General features: G+C 44.0%; 2 protein-coding genes across 2 annotated transcripts; one reads left to right on the top strand and one right to left on the bottom strand.

The window, feature by feature from the left end:
- Positions 1-3460: 3460 nt before the first annotated feature.
- On the bottom strand, positions 3461-5277 carry LOC306928606 (ubiquitin domain-containing protein 2-like). The gene is made up of 2 exons (XM_079508842.1): positions 5240-5277; positions 3461-4405 (listed from the first exon to the last, which is right to left on the bottom strand). Exon 2 carries the CDS (start codon positions 4326-4328, stop codon positions 3909-3911), a length of 420 nt encoding a protein of 139 aa, XP_079364968.1. The 5' UTR covers positions 4329-4405; positions 5240-5277; the 3' UTR covers positions 3461-3908.
- A 38-nt stretch (positions 5278-5315) lies between these two features.
- LOC306928597 (carboxy-terminal kinesin 2-like) lies at positions 5316-14354 on the top strand. Its single transcript, XM_079508832.1, has 17 exons — positions 5316-5458; positions 5633-5665; positions 5782-5889; positions 6337-6436; positions 6644-6703; positions 7609-7828; positions 8120-8285; positions 8509-8697; positions 9295-9408; positions 10548-10631; positions 11611-11808; positions 12639-12803; positions 12961-13099; positions 13299-13438; positions 13585-13658; positions 13790-13865; positions 14178-14354. Exons 2-17 carry the CDS (start codon positions 5660-5662, stop codon positions 14220-14222), a joined length of 1884 nt encoding a protein of 627 aa, XP_079364958.1. The 5' UTR covers positions 5316-5458; positions 5633-5659; the 3' UTR covers positions 14223-14354.
- The last annotated feature ends 2028 nt before the right edge of the window (positions 14355-16382 follow it).

Below are 16382 nucleotides of genomic sequence, written 5' to 3'. Positions count from 1 at the left end.
GCTACTAAGTGGTGGGGGCCTGGGGTGGAGTGTGGGGTGCTGTTAAAACCAGGACTGTAGGCTACTAAGTGGTGGGGGCCTGGGGTGGAGTGTGGGGTGCTGTTAAACCCAGGACTGAAGCTAGCACAAAACAGCGTTACTGCCGGGAGAGGAAATGAAGAAGTTTACAAAGGTTCAGAAGATTTTGAGTGTCATTATTTTGAATAATGACATTTCTCTTTTTCTCTCTGGTTAATTTTCCTTATTCCAAACATAGCCTGCCAAAGGTATACCACAGTGTATGCGTGAACAGAAATGTCCCTTTCATTCGGATATCGGTAATCACTTAGTGTGTATGATGATAGTGATAGTGTGTATGTGCTAATACATATACGCCTTGTTTGTGTATGTGAGATAAGAAGTCTGTCTACATTATTATTGGTGCTGCTGTGTTATGTTTTAAGTCCCCATTGGCAGGTGTTACGGCCAGCCGTATTGTATTTAGATGTGTATATATTTGACCTTGTGTATTTGATTTCTGTATTGCTTGCTTTGTGTTATTATCCCTGTTTCTGAGGTGGAGAGTTGGTGAGAAGTGGAGACTGTGGTGATTGATTGCCAAAGTCACCGACTATACCGACACCTGTGATGAATTGAGAGATGTGTGTGGATTGGAATTGATCCCTGTCTCCAATATTGGCTCCATTTTGGCTCCAATATTGCTCAAACTACTGATTGGCCCCCAGCTGGACTCTTTAAAAGCCTCACTTTGAGTTCAGTGTTGGAAGAGCACTTTCAGCTTCGGCATCAGAAAAATCCTCTGTGTCCTCCTCTGTGACCCAAACTAACCATTTTGATTAACTTGTGCCTTTGGGAATATTTGTTGTTTGTTTAGATCTGTGAGGTAGTTTCTTGAGTTTGTATTTTCTGAGTTTTTGTGATTATTTCTACATTTTGTTGTAATACATATATATATTCAGTTTTAAATCCTTTGTCCTGTTTGTTTATGTCGCAACCTTTACACCCCTAGAACTAAGGGTCATAACGACAGGGTTTTAACCCCTTTGTACCCTGCATCTGTATTTTGTTTGTCAACATTTCAAAATGTATTCAGTAAAAAAAAGGTTATGGATTGTTGTTTTAATTATTGGTACTTTTATTTACCTTTAGCTTTTGGGGTTCTAAGCATGGCAATGCCAATCAGTTCAAATGCAATGGTCTGGTTGGGTGTAAGGAGCAGCATGGCCTCAAGAGGCCGCCAGAGGGGCTTTTAGGCTCTTTAGGCCAGTGGTTCACAAACATTTTCATCTCAAGGACCCCCAAAATGATACTCATTAGCCCGCGGACCCCCATTTGAAAATATATGCCAAGGACCCCCATAAGAGAAGACTTTTCACGGCTCTAGCAGTGATTCTCAACCCGTTTAATTTCAAGGACCCCCAGTTTGACATGCATTAGTCTACGGACCCCCATTTAATGTAATTTCTCATCTCTGGGACCCCAATGTATAATGTAAAATCAAAGTTAATTTAACTCTGAGTGTACAAATGGAACGGTTCCATTTGTACACTCTGAGTTACAGACCCATAAGGGTCCATTTGGTTCCTAATTATCATTTAGCTGGGGACCCCCTGGAACTCTCTCAAGGACCCCTGGGGGTCCCCGGACACCACTTTGGGAACCACTGCTTTAGGCTGTGTAGGAAATCAGTCCCTATACTCACTATATACATGTGAGTATATGCACTAATATGACTATAGTAGTGATTACGCCATGTATTGTGATGATGTGATCATCATTATACCCCATATAGTGGACTCATTATCCCACAATGCAACGTGAAAAGCAGGGTACAAGTTCAACTGATGGGCTCTATTGCAAAAACAACATACTATCATGAATTGCAGTGAAAGAAAAATGCTGACTTTGGCCTGCTTAGTGTTTGAAATGCGTTTTTAATTTGCTGATGAGTTCACTCGTCTCCTATGTAGAAATCCCTAATAGCCTACAGGGAGTGGTGAATGAGAGTGATTTCAGACACAGCCTTAAGCCTTGTTTCTTTAATAGTTTGTTTTTAATCTGTCTCTATGGTGGTGAGATTGCTCTGTGTTGACTGTGAGGAAACACACAACTGGAACACAGAGAAAGAAAGGCCAAGCAGAGACAGGATCCAGCAGGAGTAGAAATCTTGAGCAATTTAATTAAAAACATTCTATTTCATCAAAATATGCAACCGTTTCTGAAATAACATAACAACATGCATCTTCTTTCCCTGCGAAAGAAAATGCATCGAACGCTTTACATTTCCCGCGGGCGCACAGAAACATGTATAATGCACGCGCACGCACACGCGTGCACCGACACAGGCACCGACTTTATGTTAACCTGTTACGTGATTGTATTGTTACGTGGAGTGAAACGGAGTATATAAGTATACTGTATACTGGCAGTTGAGTAACACCCCCCCCCCCCCCTCCCCCTCCCACTCATGTTAACTGCAGTACAAAGCGCATTCCACAGTTCACCTACTGTACGTACTGTACTTCAAGAGGAAGGACACAGACTGCCTGTTAGCGCTAGGGCTGGCCGATGTGTTTTCCAATGACCTCATACTGAAATTATTATATTGTACTATATATATTGATAACATCGTTTTTTTCCCACCCTAAAAAGACTTTGGCTAAAATTGCTTATCTACAAGCTCACAAGTCGTTTTGCGACGCGTTATGAGCCTGTAGATCGGCCATTTTCAATGACATTTTATAAAACCAGGAAACACTTTATGGCATATCATGATATTACGGTATTCAAAATCCCAGATGATATGTAGTTTCATAGCACGATATTGATTAGAATATTGATATATTGGCCAGCCCTATAGTTTACACACAGTATATTCCCAACAGAAAGAAACGGTGACCATTGGTACAGCCCAGTTATTTCCACATGGGTATTAACTGTTCCATGTAGCCGCACTTCCTTCTATATAAATACCGTCCCTCTGTGGGGGGTTAGAAAATGTAAAAAAGAATGAACAGCTACACCAGGATAATTGAAAACACTTTCTTTGCGAAAGTAAATTGGACATTGAAATGTATCATCGTTCTACCGTGATGGCAGATTAATCCATACAGCATACAGGACATTGATTCTCAACATTTTTTATTTCAAGGACCCCAAGTTTGCTATGCATTTAGGCCCCGGACCCCCATTTGATACTATTTTTATCTATCCCAATCTACACCGTAAAATCCTCAGTATGTTAACTCTACGAGTGTATAAATGGACTTGTAATGGTTTGCTTGGTTCCATTTTTACACTCTCAGAGTTACTTTACCATAAGGGCCCATTTGTTTCCTAATTATAGATAATTTAGCTGGGGACCACCTGGAACCTACTCAACTCAAGGACCCCTGGGGGTCCCCGGACCTCACGTTGAGAACCAGCGATATAGGAAACAGTCAGGAGAACACTGAACACTGCTCGGCCAGTAGAGTAGCTAATGAACAGAAGGATATAGACAGAAACAGTTGGGAACACAAGCGTCGCTAATGAACCCTTTTTCACTTTCAGCACCGACTGACAAAAGTTCTATTCCTTTTGGTTTCCATAGGAACAAGTCTTTTTTGTTTTTTAAAGACTTCCAAAAAAAAGTTCAAAAAAGGTCTATGTGTAAAACCAGGAGGAAGGCTCCTTTCTCAATCCCAGAGTCCTTCGCTCCGGCGGACAGCCAACCCTCATCCCCGCCTACTTTTCCCTGCATGCCTTTACGAAAACAGCTAGGCGAGCAGGAGTGCAAGAAGAAGAGAACAGAAAAGCCCAGAAGAAGAGTGTCAGGACAGAAACAAAGAAACCTTCTTCTCATCCCTGCGTCTTCCTCCTCCATGCCAGTCAGTGACGTGCGTTTCTCCGTCTCCCGGCCCAAGTTCTCAGTTCTCCACCGGCGTCGGCTCCTGAGGCAGAGCCGGCCCGTCTTCTGTCGCAGCCGCGCATGCGGAGGGCTCCGGCGGCTCCGCCTGTGGCGGCTGACTGAGGATCACCTGCACCACATACTCCTTGGAGATGTTGAGCTGCTCCAGGCGCAGCCGGTCCGTCAGCGGCCGGCCCGAGAAGAACCAGCGCTGTGTGCAGGGCGCCACGCCCTCCTGTGCCTGCAGCCGGCGCTTCATGGCGCCCACAGTGTCGCTGCAGCGGACCGCCAGGCGCAGATCGCGGCCCGAGGAGAGGCGCAGCCGCAGCAGGCACTCGCCTCCGGAGGTCCCCTCGCTCCCGCTGCCCGCCGAGGGATCCGCCACCGAGGAAGAGTCCGGGTCGGAGCCGTCCGGCTCGTCGGAGTGCTCCTCGATCATGTTGACGGGCGGCGACAGGCAGTAGACGGGCAGCTGGTAGCGATTCCCCAGCTCGTCGTAACACTCGGTCAATGCTCCTGGAACGGAAGAGTGGCAGGATGATTTATTGGATTACTTTGAATTGAAATCAATAAATGGAGCAACCCCAGACGGGTGACAAATTAAAGGAAGAGCCAACATAAAGTGTCAGGACAGCTTCAGTGCTCGTCCCTCTGCTCTGCCGGAGGGATGGAACACCATTCACAAAAGATATTCCCTCATTTGATGTTTTGATGATAATTATGGTGGTGGAGAGCTCTGTCTAACACGTTTTGTTCCCAAATCTCCCATGTCTCAAGTGGGTTGAGAGAGAGAGCTGGTGACTGCGAAGGCCATAGCATTATGATTGGCACCATTTCCACACTCAGTGACTCCATTCAGTGACTCAATGTGCTTCATCGTAGGAACATGGTGCAGAATAACTTTGTATTGATTTGCACTGAGTGACCGTTCCCTTTAAGTACACAAGTGGCCCGGAAAATAACCCCCATAGCATAACAGAGCCACCAGACCCCTTTACTGTGATAAAGGGTTCATCATTCAGGTCTTGTACAGTTCTCTTGGCGTATGCCGCACACGCACTCGCCCACTTGAAGAGTGGGGTCAAGAATATACAGTAGTCAAGGATGACTCATCTGAATCACTTTTTTCCAGTTTTCCACATCTCTGTAGGCCACTCCAGAGACTTGTTTTTGCACCAATGAACTCCCAAATGTGCAATTGTCTTTTTAATAACAATAAGAGTAATGCAACCCTATATACAGTAACATCCCTTTCCATGTAGTCATCTACAGACTGTAGAAAAGAGTTGTCCTAGTGAGCAACAGCAAGCAACCCTCCCCCTGGCCTATTACATGATTGGATCCACCCACCTCACCTGCTGTCATTCTCTCTCAATCCCTAATCACACCTGCTCTCACTACCTCCTCAATCAGTGGCCTGCTATATATACACTGCCTGAGTTCCTGCCCATTAAGTTATTGTATGTTAGCTGCAACAAGTAACAACTCACCCCGAGAGCCATCAGTTATTAGGTGTTTCCAAGAAGCCACTGAAGCCAGTCAAGTCAGCAGTAAACTGAAGCAAACACGGTAGGAAAACTATTTTTATTTTATTATTAATCTACACATTATTCACAACGGGCAAACGCGGTACTGATTTCTGTCTCATGTTGATGATGAAAATGTTAGTTTGTTTCTAAATAGCCTACTGATGTACCATATACTGTGCAGTGAGTTAACATTAACAATCTCCTTCTCTGTTAGGAAGAACATCAAGAGCAAACGAACACAATGGAGGTGGGTCACCGTTGGTGTTAAATGTATTTACCCGACACGGTCTATCGTGGTAACTTTCTTTTCTCGGTTCTTTGCTCTAAGATTTAACTTAAATATTTGTGTATAATATACAACAGAACGCAGATCTGCCCAAGGCCGTCTCTCGTCTCCCCTTGCCAATGAGCTCCACAAAGAGACAGCTCCTGGCCAATGCTTCAGACAACTCTGAAAGCCAGCCTGCCCAGGTTTGTGTTGCTTTTGATTGAAATATGTATTAACAGTTTGCAGAATCACAGTACATTTCAACTCCAGTACAAACTCAATACAAAGACTGTTAACTGTGAGTGGACGACCCAGTTAAGCATTACACTTGTTTACAAGAGGGTCCACCTTGTTCAATTCATAAAAACATTTAGAGACTTACAAATGGACACTTCTATATAGTCAAAGAACAGGAATTCATCATAAGGGAGGTAAAAAGGGAAAATAAACATACAGTGAGGGGGAAAAAGGGGTGGGGGGGGGGGGGAATTCAGATTTTACGGAGGCCAGTTTCGAATTACAACAGTTTAAAAACCACCTTTAAAAATTACTTTAATTTCCTGCTAAATATCACAACCACAAGGGCTGGGAAAAAGTTGTGGTTGTCCCATGTTCTGACCCCTAACCCATTATTGATGCCGTTTCTGCAGAAAAGGCAGCGCAAGGAGCCAGAGGCGGTAGCAGCCACTATCGTAGGCACCAAGAGACTCCCAGCGTCCAGTGCCAGACCCCCTGTGTCACCGGCTGTGTGTAAGTTCACCATACACTGAAAATCCTCAGTGTGAGACTGTCACTGTGTACTGTATTGTATACAAATATAACTATATACTCCTCTAGATTTGGAGTGTAGGGTCCAACCATCTTCAGGACTGTCTTTCATTTGACATTCATTTAAGCTTTTTATTATGAATAAGTTAAAAAAATGAAGTAACCACTGCCACCCTCCGTGCCTTTCAGCTAAACCAGCCAGAGCCATGGGCCATCCTGCTGCCACTGTTGCTGCTGGGCCTTCTAGAGGTGAGTTGTCTGAAACATGCGATCTAACCTCGCGTCACCAGGATTTCCCCCCCGGAGGAAAGCCTAGTCGGAGTTACTAAATTGCTGTGTGATCTGGTCTGTACTCTGGAGTGGATCATATCGGTATTTCATGTTATAGTCATCAGGCCGGAATCCTCAATCTGGAACTTCATTGCCCTCAAACCAGAAGAATAACAATAAGCGTGACTCGTTCTCTCGTAGCCTGCAGCTTTTATGGGGGAAAATCGATTTGAGGGCCTGACTACAAAACAATGACTACAACATGATGTAACGATATCATGGGCTCCCGACCAGATCATAAACCCGAAAAGGAATGCTGCCCAGGCTAGCTGTTATCAGCTAATTTGTTACATTAAGTCTGACTGCAGAGGTTAAACTCTTGTCAGCTCTAGGCCACCCATCAACAATGGGAATGGATGATTTTAATTGTCAAAGTGTTAACATGAGGCACAACAACCTAAATTGGGTAACCTAAATGAATCTTCCCAGACCTTGATAGCAACCCTAGTCTTTGACTTTGTGCAGTTTGTTAATGGACATTTTGGACACTGTCTGAGGCGTTTACGCGCTGCACAGAGCCCAGGAAGGCCTCAAGTAATTTGATTACACCCCAGTAGCTCTGGGTGTCTGCCAGAGACCCATGTTGTCTTTGTGCTGCCCTGCAACAAAATGGCCTAGCCCCTGCTCTTATGCCTGAACCGTGGTTAATGGGTCCAACACCAAAGCCATCTTTTGGCTTTATTTGCACTTAGTTCATTACATTGTTAACTTAACTAGTTGGTATAAAAGTAATTAAAAATAACACTTGTGTGATGTGAGCGGCACCTTGATGATTTAGAGCGGTTGGCACAGCTAAAAAAAACACACATTTTGATGTCCTACAGGTGCAGCTGCTAAAAGGCCTGCAGCCACAGTTCCAAAAGCAGGTGTGTCAGCTGGAACAAAGCGACCTAGCTGGGACTTAAAAGGCAAGGTTGCTGATATGCAGGGCAAGCTCACTGCATATCAGAATAAAGTAAAGTCCTCTGATCAGAGCAATGAGTCGCTCAAGGCTGCAGTGACCGAGAAGGACGTCATCATCAGAGCACAGCAGAGTCGGCTCAGGTATGTCTTATCACTAGGGGTGTAATCAATAGTTTGATCCTAGACTAATTATTATAATATGAAAATGGACATTTAAGTTGATTACAATGAATACCGTATGTACCAGTATGCAAATATGATACACACAAGCCAAACTTATTTTCATTTAACAAAAAGGTTGATCTACAAAGCTATGACACCAGGTTCAAAGTGCTTAAATATAACTGCCATGTATAACTGCCAGACAATGTCTGTTTTTGGCCAATGTTGGTTGGCTGAAGAAAAATAAAAAATCCTGCCCTTTCCCATCAGTGAGTGTGAGGCTGAGCTGAAAGTCCTGTATGGGGTTCAAGCTGATCTCCAAAACATGACCAGCAACAATAGAGAGATGGAGAGACAGCTGTTGCACCTGGAGCAGGAGCACAAGGCTACAGAGACCCTTGCAGAAGATCTGGAAAGGGAGCTGCAGTCTCTAAAGGTAAGCTATTCATTACCACACCATTTCCAATAAATAAAGCCTCTGAACTTGAACACACTTGTCTCATTTGCTTTCCCCACCCAAGGTTCGCAACTTCACATATGGTCAAGCCAAGGGTTCAAAGTCATGACCTTTTTAACAGCCTAGATTAAAAAAATAAAAATGCAGATGGAAGCCTGTATAAAACCATGGTTCTTAAAATGTCTCTCTGCTTCTCTCAAAGGTGAAGCTGTCTGTGGCCGAGTCCAGCCTGGCTTGTACCCAGACAAACCTCACTTGTACACAGACAACACTCAGAGAGACTGAGGAGAAGCTGACCTCTTGCCAGGAGACGGTAGCCCGACAGAGGGATGAGATCCACTCTGGCGAGATGGCGCGACGGTGCCTACACAACGTCATCCAGGAACTCAAGGCAAGTTTTTAGCATTGTAGGGCTCTGTCTGCATATAAGGAGAGAAGTGTTTGCCACTCCATAGACGTGTGTGCATGCATGATGTGCCTATAATTATGAATTGCATTCAGTAATGAGCATCAGTTGTATTGCTGATATCTTTAGAACTGTAAATGGGACAAATTGTGTGCAGCCTTTCTTTCCCTAGGTGCCAGTCTGTCTCGTAGTCTAAGGCGCAGTCGAATGCGCCCCTCCCCCTCACACAACACAATGTTGTGTCAAACCATGTGACCTCCATTGGAAATGCATTGGGCGGCCATGACACAAAATGCATCCAACGAGCACAGAACATTGCATTAACCGTGTGAGTGCACCCTAAGTGTAGAGTAGACGGTCACAGAACTTGTCGCTGTTCTGTCCATTGTGGGTAGAATATGAGCCACTCCTTTCTGGTTAGTTTGTAAGAGTCAGGTCCCCCATTTATAATAAATTGGGTTTGTTTACATTTAATAAGTGTTACTGTATCTCATTTCTTAATGTGCCTATTAGTCTTAGTATGTATGGGGAAATGTCTTTTACCCTGTCATGTTTTGAATTCAAACTGGTTTCCTTCTATAGGGAAACATCAGAGTTTTCTGTCGAGTGCGCCCTCTTCTGGCTGGAGGGATGGGTGGCCACATCCAGCTCCCTGCCCATGATGACAAGACCTTGATTCTGGCCAAGAGTGAGGAGGTGAGTCCATTATGCCTATATTGGTTAGACCAGCGGTTCCCAAACGCCCTCTAGGGGGTGCATGACATGAAAAGGGTGGTTTTATGCTGGTGCTGGCGGCGGTGGCTCAGGGGTAGAGTTTCCGGATGGTAACCGCAAGGTTGCCAGTTCGAACCTGGGCTCCCCCAGAGTTAGTGTCGAAGTGTCCTTGAGCAAGACACTGAACCCCTAATTGCTCCTGATGTGCTGGTTGGTACCTTGCATGGTTTCCACCGCCATCGGTGTGTGAATGTAATGCACAGTCTATGTAAAGCGCCTTGGATAAAGGCGCTATATAAATGCACCATTTACCATTTAGTGCAAATGGCTAAATCTGGTAACACTGTTGTAAGGAGATGTATAGAGCAGCTGCATGTCTCTCAGTGCAGTGATGCACTGATTATTTGCCATAATCATATTAAAAATGTATAATTTCCGGCCAAATACAACGAGACTGAGCGTGGGGGGGGGCACGGCCAAAAATATTTGGGGACCGCTGGGTTAGACCAATGACTTAAAGGTTCAACGCAGAAAACAAACGCATCTTTGAGCACTATACTCTTCTCATACCAGAAGTTATACCTGGGAACTGCCCAGACAATTTCTCACTGAAGTGTTTCCGCTAATGATGATTGAACTTCACCACTTGTGAGCTTGTACATGGGCTATTTTTCAAAGGGGAAGTGTTGCGGTCAAGTCTGAACCCATGTCCAAATCTAGAGTCCTATATTAGATGACTGACCCCATGAAGTCTGAACTAGAGCTCTTCACACTTTCACAGGTCTAAAAAGAGGTCTCAAAATTTATCTGACATTTTACCGATTCCGACCCGCTCCGAAAACATTTTCAGTTAAACCAAACCCGAATGGATCCATGACAATTTCGTCCGATTCCGACCTGTGCGGTTCTCGCTCGGGTCCACTTGGGTATTTTCGTTATCGGGGACCCGGTGAAAGCTCTAGTCTGAACTACATTGGGGCCAACCTGTAATTGCAGTAGACCTCATTTTGTCATCACTGGATTCATATTGGCAATGTTAGTTTTTATTTTTATACCTGCATTCTCTTATCACTGCCTCCATAAACAATGGACATAACATCAACTTTTATTTAATCCTTCAGTCTCATACAGGTCGTACAGATACGCAGAAGAACTACTCCTTCTCCTTTGACAAGGTCTTTGGGCCCCATTCCTCGCAGCAAGAGGTATTTATATTAGGCCTGTCAGTCGATTAAAATATTTAATCGCATGATTGCCCATAGTTAATCGCAAATTAATCGCATATTTTGTATCCATTCTAAATATACCTTAAATCAGTGGTTTTCAAGATTTTTCATATCAAGGTCCATTATGTATTCTGCATTTGAGCCACAGACCACCATTTGATGACATTTAGCCTTCCATTTGGTTACCAACTCTCCATCATTTAGCTGGGGACCACCTGGAACCCCCTCAGGGACCACTGGTTCAATCAGAACCACTGCTTTTCAAGTTTTAAATACTCTTATCAACATGGGAGAATGCTTGCTTTATTGCAAATGCCATGGAAGAGGGAAACAAAATCATAAACTCAACTCAACACAGTCTCACACACACACACACACACACACCCAGGCGAGAGCTCTCTCTCCTGTAAGCACGCACGCACAGTCAGGCTGTCAACATTAGCTTTAGCATTAGCATGGTCTGTGTAGCATCACGCTATCACAACTGACTATGTTTGTCAACCAAAACTGCCAGAGTTTTGCTTTTGCCCAATGCCCAATTCAAAGAGCTTCTGATCTAACACGTTGTGGAGCAAATGAATTAATAAGCCCAACGAACGCGACGACTCGAGTGCTCACAGCTCAACTGCCCAGCCCACACTGGTAGGCTACACTCGATCTGCGCACCGGTCCTGCACAGGCTGACGGACGAGTCACTGGGAGAGAGAGTGGGGAGAGAGGCGGGGCTCACTGACTGCCTGCATTCACATGAATGCGTCTCTCAACTATTCTGTCAAACTTCACCGTGCGTTAATCGCGCGTTAATTAAATTAACGCCGTTAAAATGACTTTGAGTTAACGCACGATTAACGCGTTAACTTTGACAGCCTTAATTTATATACTCCTACTCACTCATTGTCCTGTTATGGTGAGACATCTTAATTTTGCTGTTTATTTATTTTGGCTGTCCTTCCTCCAGGTCTTTGAAGAGCTCTCCCTCCTCATACAGTCGGCCCTGGATGGTTACAACGTTTGTTGTTTTGCATACGGCCAGACGGGGAGCGGCAAAACCCACACCATGGAGGGAGAAGACTCAGAAGATGGCTGGGGAGTCATTCCACGGGCAGTGCAGCAGGTGTTTCAGGCAGCAAGGAAACTGGAGGAGAAAGGCTGGCAGGTTGGTCACCCTGTGCATTTTTCTTTTTGAGTGGTGTAACCACTCCAAGGAACAGCAATGTCAGTGTTAACCTATGTGTTAACCTATGTTTGTGTTGTGAGTCATGAGTACCAGTAGGGGCGCTGTCGTGCCAGAAACACAGAGGGATAGTGCTGCACTGTTGCCTGCTAATGAGAGAGGGAGGGGGGGTGGTCTGATGGGAGTTTAAATTGTAATATCCTTGCACAATGTGAGTCTGTGGGTGGTCTGATGGAAGTTTAAATTCCTTGGGATTAGGTTTTGAAGTAATTTATAGAGAATGGGTTTTCAACCGGTAGTCCGGAGGTATTGCAGGTGATCCCGGATTTTTTAAAATTCAATTATCAACATTGGCTATCTTCAGTTTAAAAGTACTTTATTTATAAATCAGTGTTTCATACAACCAAATGTAGCCTAGTTAACAGCTTGAACAAAAGCCAGGTGTCTGCCTATTTGACAGTGCAGTGCAGAAACATAATTGCTTTGATGCATAACGAGCATCACAGCTGAATACAGACACACACCTGCCCTCTGAGAGTCTGGAGTCATTTCTCTCAAAGCCCTCGAATATGATTGTTATTATGGTATCGCATTCTCAATTCTTTTCCCATATCTTTGATTTGCGGGACAGTAGTGCTATTTCCGGACTGTTCCAAGAGATGTGGGACGGGTGGTCAGCCCAATAGTGGTGGTCCCCAGGTTGCTCTTTGTCAGAATGGTGGTCCCTGGGTCAAAATCAGTTACAACCCCCTGCTATAGAGCATCCCATTTGTGGAGGGAAGTTCTCACCTAATACTCCTCGTTTCCCCCAGTTCTCCTTCACAGCAAGTTTCGTAGAGATTTACAATGAGACTCTGCGTGACTTGCTCTACACCGGCAAGGCCAGCAACCGGCCTGAGCACGAGATCCGGAAGTCTGCCGACAACACTGGAACCGTAACAAACCTTACATACAAGAAGGTCACTTCAGAGGACCAGGTACAGCACACTTATTTCTATTGTCTGTAGTTGTTACATAGCCACTTAACTTTCAACCTGGTATTGAAATGTGTTGAGCATGATGTGGCACTTCATGTAAATGCTCATTTATCTCCCAAGCTGACTAAAGATGCCAATTATATTCCCCAATTGTCAGGTGATCGATCTGATGGCCCTGGCGAACCAGAATCGTGCCACCGCTCAGACCTCTGTCAATGACCGCTCCTCTCGCTCCCACTCAGTGTTCCAGCTTGACATCGGGGGAGAGAACACAGGCAGGGACCTGAAGTGCAACTGTGAGTACTTTATTAAGGTCAGATGACCGTTGCTTGTCATTCCCAGTCTCTCCACTGTCCTATCGAAGGCAGAAAAGCCCCAAGGCCCAAAAAAGACACAATTTCTTGACTTATCTTTTTTTCTTTTTGGGGCGGTCTGTGTTTTGCACGTTTGTCTCAATCACACTTTCTTATTGCTGACTTGTATTCATCTGTACAGCCACCCTATGCCTGGTGGACTTGGCTGGTAGTGAACGTGTTCAGAAGAGCCAGCCACAAGGTGATCGCTTCAAAGAGATGACGGCCATTAACGGCTCACTCACCAAGCTGGGCATTGTCATCACTGCCCTGGCAAACAAGGTCTGTCATTCTCTGAACCCTGCACTCAGTTATATGAAATTATGAATGCTACTCTACTTTATGCTACTTTAATTTCCAATCTGTTGCTTTTTGACTGGAGCTTCTGTTTTGGGCCAGGCTAAAACCATATTTTCCTTGTGTTCCAGGAGAATTTCATTCCATACAGGAATTCCAAACTGACTTATCTTCTTCAGGGATGTTTGGGAGGAAACAGCAAAACGTGAGTTTGAACCTGGAGACCACAATTATTCTGAAATCCACAAATGTCAAATTTAGTTTAGAGTTAACTAGTTTGTCTTGGAACACTGTCGGGATGCATTACATGACCTGATCTTTTTCTCACCCCATCAGGCTGATGTTTGCCAACATCTCCCCAGAGACTGACAACTTTGGGGAGACTTTGAACTCCCTGAGGTTTGCTAGCAAGGTGGGTAGTACTCATCTACTGTATTTCTTGAGCACACATTGTAACTGCTTAAACTGGGTTTCAGGCTGCTAGCCAAACACAATTTGGTGTCTCCATGGAAACCAAACTTAATTTAAGCGCAGTATAAGATTTGAAAATGTATGTAAAATTACTCATGATTCTATATTTGGGAAAACCAACACTAAAATATATTAAGCAGATACTTTATTTTTGAAAAGTTAACCGATATGCTTCTCGTGTTGCTGCGGCTTGTTTTGACATTTGTTCATTCAGTGTTTGTGGTCTTCAATGTAACATTCTGTTCTCTTCCAGGTTAATTGCTGTGTCATTGGCACGGCTTCAGCAAATAGGAAGTAGTCGTCGTCGGGATTATTGTACTTTATGGGGAAACCAAGCAGCATTTTTTTAACATTTTAATTTGAAAATGTCTTTAATTTTTTTTTTTTTAACGTTTTAATTGACTTTTTCAATAAAAGTTTTTGGACAAAGTTCTGTGTATTCTGGAAAGTTGTTTAATCGGTACACATATTTGCGCAAAGGCTATATGACGGTCAAACGCATATTTTTGGTGTGTGCAAACCCTTAGGTTGACAACTGGTTATTTGTATTGCCATATTGTTCTTGCTTAATGTAAATCACTCTGGAAATGATATGGTAAATTGACATTTCTTCCCAACTACTCCTAATACTACGGCAGCAGTGTGTTGGTGTATATGTAGATATAAAAAGGCAGACGCCTATTTATTTTTTTTCTCCCTCATTGCTAAAGTGACTTTTCTTTCTTGAAAACCAAGCAATTATGCTGTGAGGAAGTGCAACATTTTAATGGGAAATACCTTGGAAACAAACTGACATCCCGTTAGTCTGGACATGTATGGATTCTGCGTGTGGTTAACCGAACATTACTATTAAGTTTTAGTCCACTTGCCAGAATGTGAACCTGGACATTTTCAGTACCCTAATGTTTTGTTAAATGTTGAGTATGGGTCCCCAGCATTTAGAAACTGCCGGATGCTAACTTGCATATGTTGGGCAATTAGCATAAGCTGGGGTATCATTGACAACCTATACAATTCAATTTTTTTATTACGCTTTTAAGTGGTATGTGACGTTTCAAACTAGGGGTTTTTCATTATTCTGAATCCATTGCAAGCAATCATTTTGCATGGAAAAACACAGGGCTATATATAATAGGCACTTGCCCAACTGTGCTGATCAACCTCATCACATTTGTTATGACTGCTCGACCTCATCACATTTGTTATGACGGCTATAACTGTTTTTAGCCAAAGGAGTGTTTTTCATGCAAAGCTAATGCTTACAATGGAATCGGAATCATGAAAACCCTCAGTTTGACATGCCACTTAAAGCACAATGGAATTTTGAAAATGTTGCCATATATAGGTTGTCAATGATACCCCAGCTAATTATTAAAATTACACAACATGCAAGTTGGCATCTGGCAGTTTCTAAATGCTGGGGACCCATACAATATTTCTAACAAAACTATAGGGTACTCAAAATGTCCAGGTTCACAAAGGGGCTCTATGGGCTGGCAAGTAGACTTATTTAGGGTTAGGGATATAGATAGTCATGAGGTTAGGGATAGGGTCTGCATTATAGCACTGAAATGTGGGAAACCATCCTTGCCGTATTAGTCAATGATCAGTCATGGAAGGATGTTTTCAAGACTTGAGTGGGAAGATGTACTTACACTTACAGTCTAGATTTCAAAGATGAGTACACAGTATTATAGAAAGGTGTTTAAAGCTACCAACTATCCCATCAATGGAGGTATTAAGGCTAAAGATGGAAAAGTGTATGATTTAGGACATTAGCCAAACTGATAATGAACAGAACCTAAAACGAGTTCTTTATCATGTTTATGGTCATGGGGGTGGGGGAACACTCAAAGTTTTGGGGTCTGTGGCATAATGTATTAGCATACTTAGCTCTGGTCCATAGCCCTAATGCCCTTTGCTGCAGCAAAGGGCATTAGGGCTATGGACCAGATTGGGGGTCCTTGCAATTAAACCGTCTACTACCACTGGTCATATGACTTTAATGAAACGGGTACAACAAAACGAGGTATAACAAGTGCTTTTATTGCCCGCATTGCATAGCAACCACCTGATGGCTCACTCACTCACATCATTACATGTTTCTATGGGAACCGTCTAGAGTCTAGACAGATGTGCTGGTTTTTTTCGGTCGACTAAAGTCTGGTACGTCTAAACCCAGGACTGTAGGCTACTACTGTAAGTGGTGGGGGCCTGGGTGGAGTGTGGGGTGCTGTTAAAACCAGGACTGTAGGCTACTAAGTGGTGGGGGCCTGGGGTGGAGTGTGGGGTGCTGTTACAACCAGGACTGTAGGCTACTAAGTGTGGGGGCCTGGGGTGGAGTGTGGGGTGCTGTTAAAACCAGGACTGTAGGCTACTAAGTGGTGGGGGCCTGGGGTGGAGTGTAGGGTGCTGTTAAAACCAGGACTGTAGGCTACTAAGTGGTGGGGGCCTGGGG

The sequence above is a fragment of the Electrona antarctica genome (assembly GCF_951216825.1).
Source record: "Electrona antarctica genome assembly, chromosome: 8".
NCBI classification, from domain to species: Eukaryota; Metazoa; Chordata; class Actinopteri; order Myctophiformes; family Myctophidae; genus Electrona; species Electrona antarctica.
Note: the sequence above shows the minus strand (reverse complement) of the source record. Positions and strands in the feature narration are given on the sequence as shown.